The sequence below is a fragment of the Rosa rugosa genome, chromosome 6 (genome assembly GCF_958449725.1).
Source record: "Rosa rugosa chromosome 6, drRosRugo1.1, whole genome shotgun sequence".
Classification (NCBI taxonomy): Eukaryota; Viridiplantae; Streptophyta; class Magnoliopsida; order Rosales; family Rosaceae; genus Rosa; species Rosa rugosa.
This window is the reverse complement of record NC_084825.1, coordinates 16,501,611-16,527,092: the sequence shown is the minus strand read 5'-3', so window position 1 is coordinate 16,527,092 and position 25,482 is coordinate 16,501,611. Positions and strand designations below refer to the sequence as shown.

Here is a 25,482-nt window from a genome sequence, read left to right as displayed (position 1 = left end):
TCGAAAATTAGTTAATTAATTATTTAGGTTGTTATTTATATTGTTGAATACTAGTTTAATTGTGAGTTGTAAATTAAAGAAGGAATAGGTGAAGTCGTGTTTATTAATATTGGCCTAAACCCCTTATTGGTACCTAGTTCAGGTCCCTTAAGGTTGAGGGCGGCCTTTATTAACATTCATTGAACTGTCTAACACACTTAGGACCTTTTACATCCTAGTAAGAATATCCTATGTGAGATGGTGTCTAGGAAGGGGACAACGTTCATGACGGGTTCTGGATTCAGAAGTGCTACAAATGGGCGTAAACCTCAATGAGGGAGTAGCCTATGCCAAAATGGATCCTACCTCTTGTGTTCGCCCTCCCCTACCTGGCCATTTCAGTAAGGTTGCCCAACGGATGTAGGAGGGACTTTGTGTCTAGACGATTATACTTGGGCCGCACGTCCACTTGATTTACCGCTTGGAATTAAATTCGATATCAATAGTATTTATAGCAAAAAGAAAATGTAAGAAATTGTTGTGGCACTTAAGGTATATTGGATTAAACATAATCTTGGAAGGGTAGCTGTTTCAGCCCCATTGCACAACGAGATTCCCTGTTCCCGTACCTAAGTGTTGAAAATAATTGTAAATAAAAGAAAAAAAAATAATAATAAAAATAAAAAAAAAATAATAATTGTGAATAGTGACGTTTTGTACATGTGTTTTGTGTGAAAGTTTTGTGTGTAATTTGTCTAATATACTTGTAAAGGAAAAGAAAGAAAAAGTAAAAAAAATTTGATTTATAAATGTTGCTAATTATTTGATTGTTATAAGTGTGTAAAATCGTATGAGTAGACAAGGGCCCTTTTGTTAATATTGGCCTTAACCCTTCATTGGTACCTTTCTAAGGTCTTATGAGGTTGAGGGCGGCCTTTATTAGCATTAGGAGAACAGTCTAACACATGAGTACTTTCCAAACTGAGTAAGGGGCATTACAGATGGTGTCTTAGGTTGAGACCCTGGGTGATGGGTTCAAATTGGATCTCAGAGATACTATAGACTGTGCGTAAACCACAATGTGGAAGTAGCCAATAGGGGCGTAAACCTCAATGAGGGAGTAGCCTCCGTAGTATCACCAAAATGAGTCCTCCCTCTCACTTACCTCTTAATCTGGCTATCTGGCCTTCTGAAACCACGGAAAGAGACTTATGTCTAGGCGACTATCCCTATATCGTAGCTCACCAATAGTAGTGGTTTCTATTGGGCTCGACTTACAACTTGGAATCAATTGAGTTATTAATGATGTTTATAAGTTCTAAAAAAAAAAATAGTAATAAAATACTTGTACATACCCTTCACATATAAAGTGTTTTGTTTTTACTTCTCTTACTTGTACAAAATGTAAGTCTCTTTTGTTGCATTGTGAATAGTGACGTTTTTGTATGAAAATATTAACTTGTTTTTTTTGTTTATTTTCGTAAGTTACTCACTTTTGTACATCTTAATGTTGTTCAGGAATTCCATGAATGTCCGAGTCTTCTAAAATCCCTACCATACAAGAGATTGAAGAAAGGCTCGCTCGTTTGAAAAATCCTCCTACACTTGAGTACAGAAGACCTTCTTCCTTGCAATTCAAAGAGTACAAGTTTAACGAGCAAGGGAAGAGAATCTATCCTTCTGAGGAATCTACATCACCTACACCTACCCCATCTCCTCCTTCACGTTCACCTTCACCTGTGATTTCGTCTAACTCTACACCACCACCTGAAGAAGTTCAAGAAGAGAGAATGGCATCCATTAGGGAACTATCCACAGCAACAGTTGAGGGAGGACCCCCTATAGGTATTGTGTACCCTGCCCCTGCTGCAGGAAGAAATGCAGAGTTTGAGCTGAAGAGTGGATTATTGCACCAACTCCCTAAGTTTCATGGGCTTCCTATGGAGGACGCCAACAAGCATCTTAGGGCATTTCAGGTTGTGTGTTCTAATATGCAACCACAAGGAGCAGATGAGAACATTCTAAGGATGAAAGCATTTCCATTTTCCTTAGCTGACAGAGCCAAAGATTGGCTATATGAGATTCCTGCTGGACGTATCACCTCTTGGGACACTATGAGGAAGGCCTTCTTGGAAAGATATTTCCCAGCTTCCAAGGTCATCACACTCAGGAAGAAGCTTAGTGGAATTGAACAAGCTCCAGATGAATCCTATTCTGCCTATTATGAGAGGTTCAACTCCTTACTTGCTCAATGTCCTCAACATCAGATGAAGGATGAGACCCTACTGACATGCTTCTATGAGGGACTCTTACCCTTAGAGAGGCAGATGCTTGATGCTGCAGCTGGAGGAGCTTTTGTGGACAAGTCACCTGCAGAGGGAAAGGAACTTATTGAGAATCGTGCCCTCAACAGTCAACAATACGAGGGTATAGGGCACTCCATTCGAAAGGTACATGAAGTGGGCAGGAATAATGCCATTGAGGATCAACTGAATAAGCTCACCTTGCTCATGAACCAAGTCATAAGTTCCAAAGGACCTAGTGCATCCATAGCTTGTGGGGTATGCTCTATGCAAGGGCATGTTACTGATCAATGCCCTCAACTCAATGAAAATGGAGGTTGGGAATCTGCCAATGCTATTGGAGGATACCAAGGGGGATTTCAAGGAGGATATCAGGGAGGACCTCAACGCCCTAGACATGACCCTTATTCCAATACTTATAACCCAGGATGGAGGGACCATCCCAACTTCAAGTGGACCAACAATGACAATGTTCAGAATCCTCTTGGTGGGAACTTTCAACGTCCTCAAGGGCCTACTTTTCAACGTCCTCAAGCTCCTTACATGCCTCCTCCTCAACAGAACTCTGGGAATCCCAATTCCCAGTATGATAAGACGTTGGAAGCCTTGACTGCTTCTACACAAGCCTTGACAAACTCTACTCAGGCTTTGATCCAAGGACAACAGACCCATACTAAGGACATTGCAGAACTCAAGAAGCAGATGGGCCAAGTTGTGGATTTCATGAGCAAGATTCATGAGAATGGGAAGCTCCCTAGTGTCACAATACCTAATCCTAAGGGTAATGTGGAGAATGCATCAGTTGTGACTACAAGGAGTGGAAGGCCATTTGTGGATCAACCCAAGCCACCCAAGAAAGCCCAAGTAAGCATAGAGATTGAGGAAGACCATGAACCCACAAAGTTGGGTATTGAAAAGGACCCTGCAACGTCCAAGGAAGAAGTCAAGGCGTCCTCACCACAAAAGGCCAAACCGGATATTCAAGGTATTAATTCTAACTTATCCAATTCGGTTATTACTAACCCTTCTTCTTCTTGCATGCCCTTTCCACGCAGATTTGCTAAATCCAAGAAGGATGAAAGTGACCAAGCTATCTTGGAAACTTTCAAGAAGGTACAAGTAAACTTACCCCTCCTAGAGGCCATCAAACAAGTCCCTAAGTATGCCAAGTTCCTTAAAGAGCTTTGCACTACTAGGAGAGTGAACCGTGAAAAGGAGGTGGTAAAGGTAAGTGAGAACGTTTCTGCCTTGATTCAGAGGAAGATTCCTCCAAAGTGTAAGGATCCTGGAAGCTTTACTATTCCATGTACTATTGGTAACTCCAGATTTAAGAATGCCATGCTAGATTTAGGTGCATCTGTTAATGTTATGCCCTACTCTGTTTATGAAACCCTAGGTCTAGGGGAACTTAAATCTGATAATGTTATCATTCAGTTAGCTGACAGATCCAATGCATACCCTAGAGGTTTGTTGGAGGATGTGCTTGTGCAGGTTAACCATCTTATCTTCCCAGCTGATTTTTATGTGTTGGAAATGGAGGACTCCCCTGTGAGTTCCACTCCTTTGCTTTTGGGACGTCCTTTCTTAAGGACAGCTAGGACAAAGATAGATGTGTATGCAGGTTCTCTCACCATGGAGTTTGATGGTGACGTTATTGGCTTCAACATTTTTGAAGCCATGAGGTATCCTCTTGATATAAATGACTGTTATTCTATTGATATTTTGGATGACCTTGCCCAGAAAATGTTTGAGGCCATGAATGAGGATACCCTAGCCACAACCCTCGAACAAGGAGTAGGGTACACAAAAGGTGGTGCCATTATCTCAAAGGAGGAATTGAAGGACACTTGTGAAGGAAAGATAATTGAAAACGTCTCCTTCCTTGAAGCATCCCCTTATGTAGGTAAGTCTAATTCTCCTTTGTCCATTCAGTTATCTACTAACAAGACTTTACCTTCAGTGGTCCAGGCCCCAGAACTTGAGCTTAAACCTCTTCCAGACCATTTGAAGTATGTCTACTTAGGAGACAAGGAGACCTTACCAGTGATAGTGTCCTCTGCGCTTACGACTCCACAAGAAGAGAAGTTGGTGGAGATGCTGAAGCAACACAAGACCGCCATAGGATGGACATTGGCGGACATCAAGGGAATTAGCCCTACAACTTGCGTCCATAGGATACTTCTAGAGGAGGGGTCTAAACCCACTAGAGAGGCTCAACGTCGTCTCAACCCTCCAATGATGGAAGTTGTGAAGAAGGAGGTTATCAAACTCCTAGATTGTGGGGTGATCTACCCCATTTCAGACTCCAAGTGGGTCTCTCCAGTTCAGGTTGTGCCCAAGAAATCTGGGGTAACTGTGGTGAAGAATGCTGAGAACGAACTGGTGCCCCAAAGGACAGTCACAGGTCACCGAGTGTGCATTGATTATAGGAAGCTCAACGCAACAACAAGGAAAGATCACTTTCCTCTTCCATTCATTGATCAGATGCTTGAGCGCCTAGCTGGACATGACTACTACTGCTTCTTGGATGGCTACTCAGGCTACAATCAGATTGCCATAGCCAATGAAGATCAAGAGAAGACAACCTTCACTTGCCCCTTTGGGACGTTTGCCTATAGACGTATGCCCTTTGGCCTTTGCAACGCTCCAGGTACCTTTCAGAGGTGTATGGTAAGTATCTTTTCAGATTATATTGAGAAAATCATAGAGGTATTTATGGATGACTTTTCAGTCTTTGGAAAGAATTTTGATGATTGTCTTAATAATCTGGAAATAATTCTAAAACGTTGCATGGAAACTAACCTTGTACTTAATTGGGAGAAATGCCATTTTATGGTTAAACAAGGAATAGTTTTAGGACATATTGTCTCTGCTAGGGGAATAGAGGTCGATAAGGCCAAGGTTGATATTGTGCGTTACTTACCCTCTCCCACTTCTGTGAGAGAGATTCGTTCTTTCCTTGGCCATGCAGGTTTTTATAGGAGGTTTATCAAGGACTTCTCCAAGATTTCGAGACCTCTATGTCAACTGCTCCAGAAGGATGTGCCCTTTCACTTTGACAAGGAATGTCAAGCTGCTTTTGACAAGCTTAAGGAGTTGTTGACGTCAGCCCCCATCATGCTACCTCCAGATTGGTCCTTGCCCTTTGAGTTGATGTGTGATGCCTCTGACTATGCAGTTGGAGCTGTTTTGGGGCAAAGGAAGGACAAACGACCCTATGCCATCTATTACGCCTCAAGGACTCTAAATGATGCCCAAATGAATTATTCCACTACAGAGAAGGAGCTCCTTGCAGTTGTCTTTGCCCTTGAAAAGTTTCGTTCCTACTTACTTGGTACCAAGGTAATTATTTATACTGACCATGCAGCTTTGAAGTACTTGATGACCAAGAAGGAGGCGAAACCAAGACTTATCAGATGGGTCCTACTCTTACAAGAGTTTGACGTTGAAATCAAGGACAAGAAGGGTAGTGAAAACGTGGTAGCTGACCACTTGAGTCGTTTGGTACATGCAGAAGACCCTCTCCCTCTGGTGGAGACGTTTCCAGATGAGCAGCTTTTTGGACTTCAGGTAAGTGAACCATGGTATGCTGATATTGTGAACTATATTGTTTCTAGGAAGATTCCTGATACCATGTCACGTGCTCATAGAGATAGGCTTAAGAAAACTGTTAAGCAATATGTTTGGGATGAACCTTATTTGTGGAAATATTGCTCTGATCAACTGATTAGGAGATGTGTGCCTGAACATGAACATAATGCCATACTTTCGTTTTGCCATTCTAAAGCATGTGGGGGTCACTTTGGGTCTAAAAAGACTGCTTTTAAGGTGTTAGAGTCTGGGTTCTTTTGGCCAACATTATTTAAGGATGCACATGCATATTGTTTAACTTGTGATAGATGCCAACGAACCGGAAATCTAAGTTCTAGAGATCAAATGCCATTGTCCAATATCATAACTGTTGAAATATTTGATGTCTGGGGCATAGATTTCATGGGACCTTTCCCTTCATCTTTTGGGTTTCTATATATCTTACTTGCAGTGGACTATGTTTCCAAATGGGTGGAAGCAAAGGCCACTAGAACTAATGACTCTAAGGTTGTTGCAGATTTTATCAAGTCTAACATCTTTAGCAGGTTTGGAATGCCTAGAGTTCTCATTAGTGATGGTGGATCCCATTTTTGCAATCGGACGATTGAGGCCTTGTTGAAGAAATATGATGTTACACATAAGGTTTCTACACCTTATCACCCCCAAACTAGTGGGCAGGCTGAGGTCTCAAATCGTCAGATCAAGGGGATATTGGAAAAGACTGTAAACCCCAACAGGAAGGATTGGTCCCTACGCTTGGAGGATGCTTTGTGGGCCTACAGAACTGCATACAAGACTCCCATAGGTATGTCCCCATATCGCATTGTCTATGGCAAACCTTGCCATTTACCTGTGGAGTTAGAGCACAAAGCTTGGTGGGCTGTGAAGCAGTTTAACATGGATATTGATGAAGCTGGGCTTCATAGGAAGCTGCAGTTGCAAGAGTTAGAGGAGATTAGGAATGATGCTTTTGAAAGTGCCAACATTTATAAAGAAAAGACTAAGGCATTCCATGATAAAATGATTCGAAGGAAGACTTTTGTTGTGGGCCAAAAAGTTCTTCTCTTCCATTCTCGTCTCAAACTCTTCCCAGGTAAACTTCGTTCTCGTTGGATTGGACCTTTTGTTATCACTAATATGTTTTCTCATGGAGCTGTGCAGATAAAGAGTGAGCAAACAGGTAACGAGTTCAAAGTGAATGGCCATCGCTTGAAGCCTTACTATGAGGCGTTTGTGGAACACGAAGTGGAGGAAGTACCCCTCCAAAACGTTCCACCTCTTGAGGATTAAATGGAGGTACAAGTCTAGGCTGAAAGACTATAAACATTAAGCGCTGCTTGGGAGGCAACCCAATTCAGAAGTAGCTGTGGAGGAGCCTTCAACGCAGATTTGCTCTTTTCCCTCCCTACTTCTTTATTTTATGCTTTTTGTTTGTCTTTGAACTTTATTTTCGTAAATTTCATCCCTATATGCTTAAGTGTTTCATTGCATGCTTATGATTAATTACATTGAGGACAATGCAATATTTAAGTGTGGGAGAAGGGATTTATATTTTGTCTTTTATTATTTTGAGTCATATATATTGAAAAATACAAAAAAATCGAAAAATGTCAGAAAATACAAAATTTCGTTGCTTTTGTTTTTGTTTTGAGTCTTAGGATGCCCTTTCAACTGTCTAGGATGATTCTATATCTCTGAAATCATGACTAAAAGAGGATCAAAAATTGAGATGACTTAAAATGGTATTCTTTGGTTAATTGAGATATATGAAAAATATATGCCTTGTAGTGGATATGGATCTCGTAACTTGGTACAGAATATAAGCATGTTAAGATGAGTTTTGATTCATATAAACCCATGTGAGATAATTGAACCATGTTCCTTTTTCTTGGAGTGAAAATGAAAATATATTCTTAATTTCTTGGCGATGTTTTGATGGTCTCATTATTCTTTCATCTTGATTGACTACTTGCCATAGATTAAGTTTGATGGACTAGAGAATGCTAGAATTCACTCTTGTGCTTGTTGAGACGTTATATCAATACATGGCCCTGATTCTGGAAGGGATAGAGGCACCTTAGGAACTACCACCATTGCCAAATGAACCTGTGTCCCTAATTGTGCCCGTCGTGGGACTCCCCTAGATAAACCCCTTTGAGCCTACGTGAAACCTTTTCTTTCATCACCCTTAAAATCTTTAACCTAAGCCTTAGTATAGCTATAACCCTACCCTTTTGTCCTAAGGACTTAGTGGAGCTAAATTGAGATTTTACTTGAAGATTTGACGTCAATATTGAAGAATAAGAAGAGGTGAAGGTTCAAGTGTGGGGGTAAACTTGTCCATGAATGAAAAATGTATGAAAAAGCCGTGAAAAATGGAAAGAAAGAAAAAATATATACGGCTAAAAAGAAATAAAAAGAAAAGAGAATATGTTTATGGACTTTAGTCCCCCATACTTAGTGATCTTGGAGTTTGCTTTGAATTGAAGGCCCACTACAGAAAAATTTGGCCTTTGTCCATTTCACTAGAGTTCAAGGGAAGTTTACAATGAAGATTGGGCCCAACATGAAGACATTTGGCCCTTTTACGTGACCTATATGGGGAAGTGACGTTTTTGAAATGCCTTGGTGGATTTTTCGAGATCTCTGCATTCATATGAGCTCTACTAGGTTTTTAGGACACTTTGTTAATTTCCTTACCCTTCGTTTCTTTAAACCTTGAGCCATGGCCCCATTATAACCCTCGAGAAGACCTTCTTGATCCTTAAGATGGGACAGCCCTTGATGTGGAGATGAGTTGCAAGAGTTGAACCTATGGCTTGGGTCCATCTGTGCAAGTAGTTGATATCCTTCATGAGATCTTTAAAAGAAAATTATACTTGTGCTTTCGTTTCTTGCACTATGTGATATACTTGCTATCCTTCACATATGATTGAGTGTATAAGCTTTTAAGCATTGCCATGATCTGAGAGAAGAAAGAGTGAATATACCTTGTGAGGAATTGAATCAAACTTGTTTGAAGCATGCTTAACAGAAACCATCACCATTGTTCCAACCAAGTCCTACTTGTGTATATGTGAATTATGTGTTTTAATTAACTCTCGAATGCCTAAACATTTATTCTTGGTAAAGTGCTAATCTTGGTGTTGTGAAAGTAAGAGATTGCTGAGACAAATAGTTGAAGGGCAATAGAGTCTTTGTTTGTTTGAGTCTTTAATTTTCGTTGAGTCTTAGTGTGTGACTTTGTTTGATTTTGCTAAGGGACTAGCAAAAGCTAAGTGTGGGGGAATTTGATAGGAGCATTTTAATGCGACGTTTTAACTGCATTTCCTTACATTTCTTGCGTCATTTCCTTAGTAAAACTCTGTTTAGGAAAGTTTCCATTCTTTGATTGGGAAAGTTCCTATTTGTAGAAAGTTTCCATATTTCTTAGTTTCTATTTTCCATTTTTAGAAAGTTTCTATTCTTGTAGTTTTCATTTCTCATTTCTGGCAAGTTTCTATTTTTCATTTTTAGTAACTTTCTATTTTTCATTTTTTGGTAAGTTTCTATTTTTCAAATTAGGAAAGTTTCTATTTTTCTTACTAGTTTCTATTTTCAGGACCTCCGAGCTAAAAAGTGGAAATGAACACACGAATGGAAAGAGGAGCTTGCGAACGTCAAGGGGAACAAAAATGAAGAACATTGGACCACACATTTGAGCAGAAATGAAGAAACAAGCTTTCCTAGTGCAACCAGGAAACCCTGCGAACTTGAGGAGAGCTTACCAATGAAGTTTCCAACGCAACTATGAAAAGAAATGAAGTGTTTTGCGTTGGAAAATATGAAGACTTGAAGATGAAGCAACGTGGCCCAAGAACTCTCAAGAATGAAGTGGGTTTTCGGCAAAATGGACCAAGGCCCATCTAAGCCCATGACACTAGGGTTTGTGACGCATGGAAGAAACCCTAGAAAGGTTTGCCGTCCAAAGCAAGAGAGAAAGAAGGAGTCTTGCCGTGAAAATCAGAAAATAATAAGAAGATTTCGTGGAGATTTTATTGGGAGACTTTTAAGGGAAGAGAATATGTGTTGAACACAAAGAGCTCTCAAAGGAAGTCTAGATACATTCCTATATTCTCTAAAGGAGTTGTTGCCGAATTTCAAGAGATAAAATCAGAATATTATCATGGTATTTCGGCAAGAAAATCAAGGGAAATATTCTAGAAAATTATGTGATTGGTTGATACATGTCATAGGGCTTACTTGGCAAGATTCTATTGGAGGAAATTATGTGGAGTTAGACATGGTTGCCGTGAGTTTCTCTAGGGTTTTGCACGGCCTTGGAGACCAAGTTGCCGTTCCCTATATAGTCTCCCCTCTTCTCAACGTCAAGGGTTCCTCTTCCCACACAATTACACTTGGAGAAAAAAATTCAGAAAACTCTCTAGCCTAGCCGTGCTCCTCTCCATCCTCTAGGGCAACCACGAAGTGCAAGCAAGGCCAAGGAAGAAGAAGACAAGCCGTGAACACCATCCACCCTCCACCTTGAAGATTGCTTTCGAAATTCAAGAGACCACATCACCTTTTCGTTCATCACCATCTCCATCTCTTGGTGTAATTCGATTCTTCCTTGTAACTTTGTTTGTATTTTCGTTGGTTTTGCCTTAGTTGACACATATGTTTGAACAAGTTTTGGTTTCTGAAATTTTATGATTAATTGTTAATTTTCAGATTCATATATTGCGATTTATGGTTGCTTTTGTGTGAGTGTTTGATTAAATTTGCATGATAGAAATCTTTTGTATGATAATCTTGAATGGTTCGAAACTTTTAGGGTTTTTATATAATTGGTGCTACGAATTTAAGAACATGAATCAATTTTTTTGGTTTTGTGTTCTTGAATCAATAAGTAGTAAAGGTTTTGTACAAAAACCGAATTTAATCAAAGAAGATTGCAATTAGGTGGACTTTTTCATACTAAGTTGCACATTTGAATTGATAGCCTTTCTAAATGCTTACTGCGTTGAACATGTATGATTGACTAGCTTTCTAGGGCTTGAATGCATGTTTGATAGGATTAGTCTATGTGCTTTCGCTTAGATTAATTAGCGTTGAAAGTAAAATATGGGAAATTGTTTGCTTTGAACGTTTCACATGATCAATTCCTCTTGCATGACTATGATGAACAATGATGAACTTGAATTAATTTTAATCATATGTTTCGATTTTGATCTTTGTTCTTGCATTCCATTTATATTTTTATGTTTTAGCATTTTAATTATTTTGTTAACTTAGTTTTATTTTCAGAAAAACCAAAATCAAAAATACCCCCTTTTTTCGTAAATATGTATATATGTGTGAATATTATACTTTGTTTTAATTTTAATTGTTTAATTGTTTGACAATGACAGGTGTACCCTCAATCCCCGGAATAGAACGATCCCTATTTACTTTATACTACTAATGACATTTCAGGGTTAAATTATGCGCTTGCTTTTAGCGTATCAATACACAAGTAGGACTTGGTTGGAACAATGGTGATGGTTTCTGTTAAGCATGCTTCAACAAGTTTGATTCAATTCCTCACAAGGTATATCCACTCTTTCTTCTCTCAGATCATGGCAATGCTTAAAAGCTTATACACTCAATTATATGTGAAAGATAGCAAGTATATCACATAATGCAAGAAACGAAAGCACAAGTATAATTTTCTTTAAAGATCTCATGAAGGATACCAACTACTTGCACAGATGGACCCAAGCCATAGGTTCAACTCTTGCAACTCATCTCCACATCAAGGGCTGTCCCATCTTAAGGATCAAGAAGGTCTTCTCAAGGGTTGTAATGAGGCCATGGCTCAAGGTTTAAGGAAACGAAGGGTAAGGAAATTAACAAAGTGTCCTAAAAACCTAGTAGAGCTCATGTAAATGTAGAGAGACTTCTAGAAATCCACCAAGTATGCAAAAACGTCACAATCCCATGGGGGTGTTATAAAGGGGCCTAATGTCTTCATGTTGGGCCCAATCTTCAATGTAAACTTCCCTTGAACTCTAGTGAAATGGACAAAGGCCAAATTTTTCTGTAGTGGGCCTTCAATTCAAAGCAAACTCCAAGATCACTAAGTATGGGGTACTAAAGTCCATAAACATATTCTCTTTTCTTTTTCTTAGCCGTTTACATATTTTCATTTTTTTTTCTTTTTCTTTTTCTCGGCTTTTTCATACATTTTTCATTTATGGACAAGTTTACCCCCACACTTGAACCTTCACCTCTTCTTATTCTTCAATATTGACGCCAAAAATCTTCAAGTAAAGTCTCAATTTAGCTCCACTAAGTTCTTAGGACAAAGGGTAGGGTTATAGCTATACTAAGGCTTAGGTTAAAGATTTTAAGGGTGATGAAAGAAAAGGCTTAACGTAGGCTCAAAGGGGTTTATCTAGGGGAGTCCCACGACAGGCACAATTAGGGACACAGGTTCATTTGGCAATGGTGGTAATTCCTAGGGTGCCTCTATCCTTTCCAGAATCAGGGCCATGTATTGATATAACGTCTCAACAAGCACAAGAGCGAATTCTAGCATTCTCTAGTCCATCAAACTTAATCTATGGCAAGTAGTCAATCAAGATGAAAGAATAATGAGATCATCAAAACATCGCCAAGAAATTAAGAATATATATTTTTCATTCACTCCAAGAAAAAGGGACATGGGCACAAATATCTCACATTGGCTTATTAAATCAAAACTCATCTTAACATGCTCATATTCTGTACCAAGGTCATGCAAACCATATCCACTACACATGCATGCATTTTTCATATATCTCAATTAACCAAAGAATACCATTTTAAGTCATCTCAATTTTGTGATCCTCTTTTAATCATGATTTCAGAGATATAGAATCATCCTAGACAGTTGAAAGGCATCCTCTTAACTCAAAACAAAAATAAAAGCAACGAAATTTTTATTTTTATGACATTTTTCGATTTTTTTTTTTTTGTATTTTTCAATATATGACTCAAAAATAAAAGACTCAAAATATAAATCCCTTCCCCCACACTTAAATATTGCATTGTCCTCAATGTAATCAATCATAAGCATGCAATGAAACACTTAAGCATTTAGGGATGAAATTTACGAAAATAAAGTTCAAAGAAAAACAAAAGGCATAAAATAAAGAAGTAGGGAGGAAAAAGAGCAAATCTGCGTTGAAGGCTCCTCCACAGCTACTTCTGAATTGGGTTGCCTCCCAAGCAGCGCTTAATGTTTATAGTCTTTCAGCCTAGACTTGGTTTCCTCTCGTCCTCAGCTGGTTGGGCCTTCAGGGCCTCCTTTTGGGTTTGGAATTGTGTTGCTCGGAAGCCTACCAGTTTCATGAAACTTGGTCATGAAGTCCACCACTTGTCCCATCTGCTTTTTGAGTTCAGCAATGTCCTTGGTGTGGTTCTGTTGTCCTTGCATCAAAGTCTGTGTGGCACTAGTCAATGCCTGAGTGGAATTAGTCAATGCCTCAATCGTCTTATCATAGTGGGAATTTGAATTCCCTACGTTCTGTGGAGGAGGCATGTAAGGCCTTTGAAAGGAAGGTCCTTGAGGACGTTGGAAACTCCCACCAAGAGGATTCTGAACATTCTCATTGTTGGTCCACTTGAAGTTGGGGTGATCCCTCCATCCAGGGTTATAGGTATTCGAATATGGATCATACCTTGGACGTTGGGGACCCCCTTGGTTCCCTTGATATCCTCCTAGGGCATTCACAGACTCCCAACCACCATTCTCACTTAGTTGAGGACATTGATCCGTAGGATGTCCTTGGGTAAAGCATACCCCACAAGCAGAAGATCCTCCATGGCCTTGAGTAGTCGCTACCTTGTTCACAAGAAGGGTGAGTTTGCTCATTTGATCCGCAATGGCGGGACTAGTGCTCACCTCATTGACCCTACGAGTGGTCTGTCTCACACCCTCATACTGTTGAGTGTTTAGGGCACGATTTTCAATAAGTTCCCTCCCAGCTGCAGGTGACTTATCCACAAAAGCTCCTCCAGCTGCAGCATCAAGCATTTGCCTTTCCAAGGGTAAGAGTCCTTCGTAAAAGCAAGTAAGTAGGGTCTCATCCTTCATTTGATGTTGTGGGCATTGTGCAAGTAAGGAGTTGAACCTCTCATAGTAGGCAGCATAAGACTCATCTGGGGCTTGTTCAATTCCACTGAGCTTCTTCCTGAGTGCGATGACCTTTGAAGCTGGGAAGTATTTTTCCAAGAAGGCCTTCCTCATTGCTTCCCATGAGGTGATACGTCCAGCAGGAATCTCATATAGCCAATCTTTGGCTCTGTCGGCTAAGGAGAATGGGAATGCCTTCATCTTCAGAATGTTTTCATCTGCTCCTTGTGGTTGCATGTTAGAACACACAACCTGGAATGCTCTAAGATGCTTGTGGGCGTCCTCCATAGGAAGCCCATGGAACATAGGGAGTTGATGCAATAGTCCACTCTTCAGTTCAAACTCTGCTTGTCTTCCTGCTGCAGGGGCAGGGTACACAATGCCTATAGGGGGTCCTCCCTCGACTGTTGCTGTGGATAGTTCCCTAATGGATGCCATTCTCTCTTCTTGAACTTCTTCAGGTGGTGGTGAAGGTGGTGGTGTAGAGTTAGACGAAACCACAGGTGAAGGTGAACGTGAAGGAGGAGATGGAGTAGGTGTAGGTGATGTAGATTCCTCAGAAGAATAGATTCTCTTCCCTTGTTCGTTAAACTTGTACTCTTTGAATTGCAAGGAGGAAGGTCTTCTGTACTCAAGTGTAGGAGGATTTTTCAAACGAGCGAGCCTTTCTTCAATCTCTTGTTTGGTAGGGATTTTAGAGGACTCAGACATTCATGGAATTCCTGAACAACATTAAGATGTACAAAAGTGAGTAACTTACGAAAATAAACAAAATACAAGTTGATATTTTCATACAAAAACGTCACTATTCACAATGCAACAAAAGAGACTTACAAATTTTGTACAAGTAAGAGAAGTATAAAACAAACCAATTTACACGTGAAGGTTATGTACAAGCATTTTATTTTTGTCATGGAAATGTCATAAACAAAGTTAATAACTCAATTGATTCCAAGTTGTAAGTCGAGCCCAATAGAAACCACTACTATTGGTGAGCTACGATATAGGGATAGTCGCTTAGACATAAGTCACTTTCCTTTGTTTCAGAAGGCCAGATAGCCAGATTAAGAGGTAAGTGAGAGGGAGGACTCATTTTGGTGATACTACGGAGGCTACTCCCTCATTGAGGTTTACGCCCCTATTGGCTACTTCCACATTGTGGTTTACGCACAGTCTGTAGTATCTCTGAGATCCAATTTGAACCCATCACCCAGGGTCTCAACCTAAGACACCATCTGTAATGCCCCTTACTCAGCTTGGAAATTACTCATGTGTTAAACTGTTCTCCAAGTGCTAATAAAGGCCGCCCTCAACCTCATACGACCTTAGAAAGGTACGAATGAAGGGTTAAGGCCAATATTAACAAAAGGGCCCTTGTCTACTCATACGATTTTACACACTCACAACAATTAAGTAATTAACAAAATTTATAACTCCATTTTTATTTTCTTTAAGTATAATTCTTTACAAATATAATTAGACAAAACAAGTACCACAACTTTTACACATGTACAAAACGTCACTATTTACAACAACTTTTTTTTTTTTTTTTTTCTCTTTTTCTTCTTTTATTTTTAAAATTATTTTCAACACTTAGGTACGGGAACAAGGAATCTCAGAGTGCAATGGGCTGTAACAGCTTCCTTTCCGAGATTATGTTTAATCAAATATACCTTAAGTGTCACAAAAATTTCTTACATTTTCTTTTGTCATAAATATTATTGATATCAAATATAATTCCAAGCGGTAAATCAAGTGGACGTGCGGCCCAAGTATAGTCGTCTAGACACTAAGTCCCTCCTACATCCTTTGGGCAACCTTACTGAAATGGCCAGGTAGGGGAGGGCGAACAAAGAGGTAGGATCCATTTTGGCATAGGCTACTCCCTCATTGAGGTTTACGCCCATTTGTAAGCACTTCTGAATCCAGAACCCGTTATGAACGTTGTCCCCTTCCTAGACACCATCTCACATAGGCTATACTTACTTGGATATAAAAGGTCCTAAGTGTGAAGACAGTTCAATGAATGTTAATAAAGGCCGCCCTCAACCTTAAGGGACCTGAACTAGGTACCAATAAGGGGTTTAGGCCAATATTAATAAACACGACTTCACCTATTCCTTCTTTAATTTACAACTAACAATTAAACTCGTGTTCAACAATAAAAATAACAACCTAAGTAATTAATTAACTAATTTTCGACAATTACAAAATAATTAACTAGTAATATTTTTTTTTTTTTTTCGGTCACATTATAAACAACACAAAACAAATATTCACAATATGACAAATGATTTTTCAATCCCCGGCAACGGCGCCAAAAATTGATACGCTCAAAGCAAGCGCATAATTTAACCCTGAAATGTCATTAGTAGTATAAAGTAAATAGGGATCGTTCTATTCCGGGGATTGAGGGTACACCTGTCATTGTCAAACAATTAAAAAATTAAAATTAAAACAAAGTATAATATTCACATATATACACTATTCACGAAATAGGGGGGTATTTTTGATTTTGGTTTCTTTCGAAAATAAAACTAAGTTAACAAAACAATTAAAATGCAAAAACATAAAAATACAAATGGAATGCAAGAACAAAGATCAAAGTCGAAAGTCATGATTAAAATTGATTCAAGTTCATCATTGTTCATCATAGTCATGCAAGAGGAGTTGATCATGTGAAACGTTAAAAGCAAACAATTCCCCATATTTTACTTTCAATGCTAATTAATCTAAGTGAAAGCACATAGACTAATCCTATCAAACATGCATTCAAGCCCTAGAAAGCTAGTCAATCATACATGTTTAACGCAATAAGCACCTAGAAAGGATATCAACTCAAATGTGCAACTTAGTATGAAAAAGTCCACCTAATTGCAATCTTCTTTGATTAAATTCGGTTTTTGTACAAAACCTTTACTACTTATTGATTCAAGAACACAAAACCAAAAAGTTGATCCATGTTCTTAAATTCGTAGCAACATTCACATAAAAACCCTAAATGTTTCGAACCATTCAAGATTATCATACAAAAGATTTCTATCATGCAAATTTAATCAAACACTCACACAAAAGCAACCATAAATCGCAATATATGAATCTGAAAATTAACAATTAATCATAAAATTTCAGAAACCAACACTTGTTCAAACATATGTTCACAACGCAAAAAGTAAGTTTCTATTTTTCATACTAGTTTCTATTTTCAGGACTTCCGAGCTAAAAAGTGGAAATGAACGCACGAATGGAAAGAGGAGCTTGCGAACATCAAGACGAACAAATATGAGAGAAAACGGCCCACACATTTGAGCAGAAATGAAGAAACAAGCTTTCCTAGTGCAACCAGGAAACCCTGCGAAATGGAGGAGAGTTTACCAATGAAGTTTCCAACGCAACTATGAAAAGAAATGAAAGAAATGAGTGTTTTGCGTTGGAAAATAAGAAGGCTTGAAGATGAAGCAACGAAGCCCAAGAACACTTTGAATTTTCGGCAAAATGGATCAAGGCCCATCAAGCCCAAGCAACTAGGGTTTGTGACGCATGGAAGAAACCCTAGAAGGGTTGCCGTCCAAAGCATTGAGAGAAACAAGGAATTGCCGTAGAAAATCAGAATATTAAGAGAAATTCGGTGGAGATTTTGAGGGAGAAATAAAAGGGAAGGAGAATATATGTTGAACTCGAAAATCTCTCAAAAGAAGTCTAGATACATTCCTTGAACCCTAAAGGAAGTTTGCCGAATTGGAAGTGCAAAATCAGAAAATATCTTAAGGAATTTCGGCAAGTTTATTTAGGAAGATATTCTGGAAAATTATGTGATTGGTTGAGACACATCATAGGGCTTACTTGGCAAGATTTCATTGGAGGAAATTATGTGGAGTTATCAAGACTTTGCCCGTGAGAAACCCTAGAGACTTACACGGCTTGGAGACCAAGTTGCCGTCCCCTATATAGTCTCCCCTCTTCTCAACGTCAAAGGTTCCTCTTCTTTGCGTTCTACACTTGAGAAAAAATTCAGAAAACTCTCTAGCCTAGCCGTGCTCCTCTTCATCCTCTAGGGCAACCACGAAGTGCAAGCAAGGCCAAGGAAGAAGAAGACAAGCCGTGAACACCATCCATCCTCCACCTTGAAGATTGCTTTCGAAATTCAAGAGACCACATCATCACTTCATTCATCTCACCTTCATCACGGTGTAATCCGATTCTCCTTGTAACTTTGTTTGTATTTTCGTTGGTTTTGCCTTAGTTGACACACATGTTTGAACAAGTGTTGATTTCTGAAATTTTGTGATTAATTGTTAATTTTCAGATTCATACATTGCGATTTATGGTTGCTTTTGTGTGAGTGTTTGATTAAATTTGCATGATAGAAATCTTTTGTATGATAATCTTGAATGGTTCGAAACATTTAGGGTTTTTATGTGAATGTTGCTACGAATTTAAGAACATGGATCAACTTTTTGGTTTTGTGTTCTTGAATCAATAAGTAGTAAAGGTTTTGTACAAAAACCGAATTTAATCAAAGAAGATTGCAATTAGGTGGACTTTTTCATACTAAGTTGCACATTTGAGTTGATAGCCTTTCTAGGTGCTTATTGCGTTAAACATGTATGATTGACTAGCTTTCTAGGGCTTGAATGCATGTTTGATAGGATTAGTCTATGTGCTTTCACTTAGATTAATTAGCATTGAAAGTAAAATATGGGGAATTGTTTGCTTTTAACGTTTCACATGATCAACTCCTCTTGCATGACTATGATGAACAATGATGAACTTGAATCAATTTTAATCATGAGTTTCGACTTTGATCTTTGTTCTTGCATTCCATTTGTATTTTTATGTTTTTGCATTTTAATTATTTAGTTAACTTAGTATTTATTTTCGGAAATAGAAAACCAAAAACAAAAACCCCCCTTTGAATTCGTAAATAATGTGTATATGTGTGAATATCTTTGTGATTATTATACTTTGTTTTAATTTTGATTGTTTAATTGTTTGACAATGACAGGTGTACCCTCAATCCCCGGAATAGAACGATCCCTATTTACTTTATACTACTAATGACATTTCAGGGTTAAATTATGCGCTTGCTTTGAGCGTGTCAAGAAACAAGGGAGATGGCGTGAAAATCAGAAATTAAAAGAAGATTACGCAAGAGATTTTCTAGGGTAATTTTAATGGAAAGATAAACCCTAGGAGACTCTTGCCGTCCAAGCCAAGAGGAAAAGGAGGAAGTTGCCGTGATATTCATGAAGAAACCCTAGAGGATGACGCCAAGAGAGATTCTAGGGGAGAGTTTTAAGGAAAGCCAAAGTGTGGAGACCAAGAAACGGCCAAAAAGGAGTCCAGGTTCATTCCCTATATTCTCTAAGGAAGTTTGGCCGAAATTGAACTACAAAATCAGAATATATCTCTATATATTTCGGCCAAGATATTAGGGAATTAAATTGGAATTTTGTGATTGGTTGAACCACCTCATAGGGCTTATGTGGCAAGCAAGCATTGGAGGAAAATTATGGAGAATTAACAAGTAATTGCCGTGAGAGTTTTGAGGAGTGCACGGCTTGGAGACCAAGTTTGCCGTGCTCCTATATATACTCCCCTCTTCTCAACGTCAAGATTCCCATTCTTTACGTTAGACACTTGAGAAAAAAATCAGAAAATCTTCTTAGCATAGCCGTGAGTTCTTCCATCCTCTAGTCATCTCCACGAGTTCAAGCGAGGCCAAGGGAGAAGAAGCATAGCCGTGAGCATCCATCATCCATCTCCAACCTTGAAGCTTGCTTTCGAGATTCAAGAGACCATCACATCAATCGTTCATCATCATCTTCATCCACGGTGTAATCCGATTCTCCTTTGTAACCTTTGCTTTGAATTTCGTTGGATATGAACTAGTTGACATTTATGTTTGAACAAGTTATTATTAATGAAATTTAATGATTAATTGAGGAATTTTCAGATTCTTTTATTGCGATTCAAAGTTGCTTATGTGTGATTGTTTGATTAAATTTGTTTAATTGATAACTCTTGTATGTTAATTCTAAATGGTTCGAAACTTTTAGGGTTTATGTATGAGTGGGGCTACGAATTTAAGAACATGAATCAACTTTTTGGTTTTGTGTTCTTGAATCGAAAAGTAGTAAAGGTTTTGTACGAAAATCGGATTTAATCAAAGAGGATTGCAATTAGGTGGACTTTTTCATACTAAGTTGCACACTTGAGTTGATAGCCTTTCTAGGTGCTTATTGCGTTGAGCATGACATGATTGACTAGCTTTTTAGGGCTTTAATGCATGTTTGATAGGATTAGTCTATGTGCTTTCACTTAGATTAATTAGCGTTGAAAGTAAAATATGGGGAATTGTTTGCTTTTAACGTTTCACATGATCAACTCCTCTTGCATGACTATGATGAACAATGATGAACTTGAATCAATTTTAATCATGAGTTTCGACTTTGATCTTTGTTCTTGCATTCCATTTGTATTTTTATGTTTTTGCATTTTAATTGTTTTGTTAACTTAGTTTTATTTTCGAAAGAAACCAAAATCAAAAATACCCCCCTATTTCGTGAATAGTGTATATGTGTGAATATTATACTTTGTTTTAATTTTATTTTTTTTATTTGTTTGACAATGACAGGTGTACCCTCAATCCCCGAAATAGAACGATCCCTATTTACTTTATACTACTAATGACATTTCAGGGTTAAATTATGCGCTTGCTCATAGCGTATCAATTTTTGGCGCCGTTGCCGGGGATTGAAAAATCATTTGTCACTTTGTGAATATATTGTGTGTTTATAATGTGACCGAAAAAAAAAAAAAAAAAAAAAAAAAAAAAAAAAATTACTTGTTAATTATTTTGTAATTGTCGAATTTTAGATTAATTACTTAGGTTGTTATTTTTATTGTTGAACACGAGTTTAATTGTTAGTTGTAAATTAAAGAAGGAATAGGTGAAGTCGTGTTTATTAATATTGGCCTCAACCCCTTATTGGTACCTAGTTCAGGTCCCTTAAGGTTGAGGGTGGCCTTTATTAACATTCATTGAACTGTCTTCACACTTAGGACCTTTTATATCCAAGTAAGTATAGCCTATGTGAGATGGTGTCTAGGAAGGGGACAACGTTCATAACGGGTTTTGGATTCAGAAGTGCTTACAAATGGGCGTAAACCTCAATGAGGTATGCCAAAATGGATCCTACCTCTTGTGTTCGCCCTCCCCTACCTGGCCATTTCAGTAAGGTTGCCCAAAGGATGTAGGAGGGACTTAGTGTCTAGACGACTATACTTGGGCCGCACGTCCACTTGATTTACCGCTTGGAATTAAATTTGATATCAATAATATTTATGACAAAAGAAAATGTAAGAAATTGTTGTGACACTTAAGGTATATTGGATTAAACATAATCTCGGAAAGGAAGCTGTTACAGCCCATAGCACTCTGAGATTCCCTGTTCCCGTATCTAAGTGTTGAAAATAATTGTAAAATAAAAGAAGAAAAAGAGAAAAGAATACGAAGAAAAAAAAAAAAAAAAATTTGTTGTAAATATTGACGTTTTGTTTATGTTTTGTGTGAAAGTTTTGTGTCTATTATACTTGTAAAGAAATAGAATTAAACATAAGAAAAAATGGAATTATAAATTTTGTTAATTACTTAATTGTTGTGAGTGTGTAAAATCGTATGAGTAGACAAGGGCCCTTTTGTTAATATTGGCCTTAACCCTTCATTCGTACCTTTCTAAGGTCGTATGAGGTTGAGGGCGGCCTTTATTAGCACTTGGAGAACAGTTTAACACATGAGTAATTTCCAAGCTGAGTAAGGGGCATTACAGATGGTGTCTTAGGTTGAGACCCTGGGTGATGGGTTCAAATTGGATCTCAGAGATACTACAGACTGTGCGTAAACCACAATGTGGAAGTAGCCGATAGGGGCGTAAACCTCAATGAGGGAGTAGCCTCCGTAGTATCACCAAATGAGTCCTCCCTCTCACTTACCTCTTAATCTGGCTATCTGGCCTTCTGAAACAAAGGAAAGTGACTTATGTCTAAGCGACTATCCCTATATCGTAGCTCACCAATAGTAGTGGTTTCTATTGGGCTCGACTTACAACTTGGAATCAATTGAGTTATTAACTTTGTTTATGACAGTTCCATGACAAAAATAAAATACTTATACATAACTTTCAATTGTAAATTGGTCTGTTTTCTTACATCTCTTACTTGTACAAACTTTGTAAGTCTCTTTTGTTGCATTGTGAATAGTGACGTTTTTGTATGAAAATATTAACTTGTATTTTGTTTATTTTCGTAAGTTACTCACTTTTGTACATCTTAATGTTGTTCAGGAATTCCATGAATGTCCGAGTCCTCTAAAATCCCTACCAAACAAGAGATTGAAGAAAGGCTCGCTCGTTTGAAAAATCCTCCTACACTTGAGTACAGAAGACCTTCCTCCTTGCAATTCAAAGAGTACAAGTTTAACGAGCAAGGGAAGAGAATCTATTCTTCTGAGGAGTCTACATCACCTACACCTACTCCATCTCCTCCTTCACGTTCACCTTCACCTGTGGTTTCGTCTAACTCTACACCACCACCTTCACCACCACCTGAGGAAGTTCAAGAAGAGAGAATGGCATCCATTAGGGAACTATCCACTGCTACAGTCGAAGGAGGACCCCCTATTGGTATTGTGTACCCTGCCCGTGCAGCAGGAAGACAAGCAGAGTTTGAACTGAAGAGTGGGCTATTGCACCAACTCCCTATGTTCCATGGGCTTCCTATGGAGGACGCCCACAAGCATCTTAGAGCATTCCAGGTTGTGTGTTCTAACATGCATCTTAGAGCAGATGAAAATATTCTGAAGATGAAGGCATTTCCATTCTCCTTAGCTGACAGAGCCAAAGATTGGCTATATGAGATTCCTGCTGGACGTATCACCTCTTGGGACACAATGAGGAAGGCCTTCTTGGAAAAATACTTCCCAGCTTCAAAGGTCATCGCACTCAGGAAGAAGCTCAGTGGAATTGAACAAGCCCCAGATGAGTCTTATGCTGCCTACTATGAGAGGTTCAATTCATTACTTGCAGAATGCCCACAACATCAAATGAAGGATGAGACCCTACTTACATGCTTTTATGAGGGACTCTTACCCTTAGAGAGGCAAATGCTTGATGCTGCAGCTGGAGGAGCTTTTGTGGACAAGTCACCTGCAGCTGGAAAGGAACTTATTGAGAATCGTGCCCTCAACAATCAACAATATGAAGGTATAGGGCACTCCATTCGAAAGGTGCATGAAGTGGGCAGGAATAATGCCATTGAGGATCAACTGAACAAGCTCACTCTCCTAATGAACCAAGTCGTCACTTCTAAGGGAATTGGTGCACCAATAGCTTGTGGGGTATGCTCTATGCAAGGGCATGTTACAGATCAGTGCCCTCAACTCAATGAGAATGGAGGATGGGAATCCGCTAATGCTATTGGAGGATTTCAAGGTGGATATCAGGGAGGACCTCAACGTCCTAAGTATGATCCTTATTCCAATACCTACAACCCTGGATGGAGGGACCATCCCAACTTCAAGTGGACCAACAATGAAAACACTCAGAATCCTCTTGGTGGGAGTTTCCAACGTCCTCAAGGGCCTTCATTTCAAGGATCATCTTTTCAAAGGCCTTACATGCCTCCTCCTCCACAGAACTCTGGGAATTCCAATTCTCATTATGATAAGGCGTTGGAAGCCTTGACTAGCTCTACACAAGCCTTGACAAACTCCACTCAGGCTTTGATCCAAGGACAACAGACCCATACTAAGGACATTGCAGAACTCAAGAAGCAGATGGGCCAAGTTGTGGACTTCATGAGCAAGATTCATGAGAATGGGAAGCTCCCTAGTGTCACAATACCTAATCCTAAGGGTAATGTGGAGAATGCATCAGTTGTGACTACAAGGAGTGGGAGGCCATTTGTGGATCAACCCAAGCCACCCAAGAAGGCCCAAGTGAGCATAGAGATTGAGGAAGACCATGAACCCACAAGGTTGGGTATTGAAAAGGACCCTGCAACGTCCAAGGAAGAAATCAAGGCGTCCTCACCACTAAAGGCAAAACCGGAAATTCAAGGTACTAATTCTAACTTATCAAATTCGGTTATTGCTAACCCTTCTTCTTCTTGCATGCCCTTTCCACGCAGGTTTGCCAAATCAAAGAAGGATGAAAGTGACCAAGCTATCTTGGAAACTTTCAAGAAGGTGCAAGTAAACTTACCCCTCCTGGAGGCCATCAAACAAGTCCCTAAGTACGCCAAGTTCCTTAAAGAGCTTTGCACTACTAGGAGAGTAAACCGTGAAAAGGAGGTGGTAAAGGTAAGTGCGAACGTTTCTGCCTTGATTCAGAGGAAGATTCCTCCAAAGTGTAAGGATCCTGGAAGCTTTACTATTCCATGTACTATTGGTAACTCTAGATTTAAGAATGCCATGCTAGATCTAGGTGCATCTGTTAATGTTATGCCCTATTCTGTTTATGAAACCCTAGGTCTAGGGGAACTTAAATCTGATAATGTTATGATTCAGTTAGCTGACAGATCCAATGCCTACCCTAGAGGTTTGTTGGCGGATGTGCTTGTGCAGGTTAACCATCTTATCTTCCCAGCTGATTTTTATGTGTTGGAAATGGAGGACTCCCCTGTGAGTTCCACTCCTTTGCTTTTGGGACGTCCTTTCTTAAGGACAGCTAGGACAAAGATAGATGTGTATGCAGGCTCTCTCACCATGGAGTTTGATGGTGACGTTATTGGCTTCAACATTTTTGAAGCCTTGAGGTATCCTCTTGATATAAATGATTGTTATTCTATTGACATTTTGGATGATCTTGCCCAGAAAATGTTTGATGTCATGAATGAGGATACCCTAGCCACAACACTCGAACAAGGAGTAGGGTACACAAAAGGTGGTGCCATTATCTCAGAGGAGGAATTGAAGGACACTTGTGAAGGAAAGATCATTGAAAACGTCTCATTCCTTGAAGCTTCACCCTATGTAGGTAAGTCGACTTCACCCTTGTCCATTCAGTTATCTGATACGCTCAAAGCAAGCGCATAATTTAACCCTGAAATGTCATTAGTAGTATAAAGTAAATAGGGATCGTTCTATTCCGGGGATTGAGGGTACACCTGTCATTGTCAAACAATTAAACAATTAAAACTAAAAAAAAGTATAATAATCACACATATATACATTATTTACGAAAAAGGGGGGTATTTTTGATTTTGGTTTTTCTGAAAATAAAACTAAGTTAACAAAATAATTAAAATGCTAAAACATAAAAATATAAATGGAATGCAAGAACAAAGATCAAAATCGAAACATATGATTAAAATTAATTCAAGTTCATCATTGTTCATCATAGTCATGCAAGAGGAATTGATCATGTGAAACGTTCAAAGCAAACAATTTCCCATATTTTACTTTCAACGCTA

The 25,482-nt window shown here is 38.9% G+C and overlaps 1 protein-coding gene across 1 annotated transcript in view; it reads left to right on the top strand.

Annotated features, from left to right (window-relative positions):
• The first annotated feature begins 3,928 nt into the window (after window positions 1-3,928).
• The window catches only part of LOC133716298 (uncharacterized), a 124,643-nt gene continuing 103,089 nt past the window's right edge, over window positions 3,929-25,482 (top strand). The window contains exons 1-4 of the mRNA XM_062143003.1: window positions 3,929-4,372; window positions 5,522-5,579; window positions 5,679-6,034; window positions 6,170-6,914. Coding sequence (XP_061998987.1) covers window positions 3,960-4,372; window positions 5,522-5,579; window positions 5,679-6,034; window positions 6,170-6,914 — 1,572 coding nt within the window. The 5' untranslated portion in view covers window positions 3,929-3,959. The remainder of the gene's footprint in view (window positions 4,373-5,521; window positions 5,580-5,678; window positions 6,035-6,169; window positions 6,915-25,482) is intronic.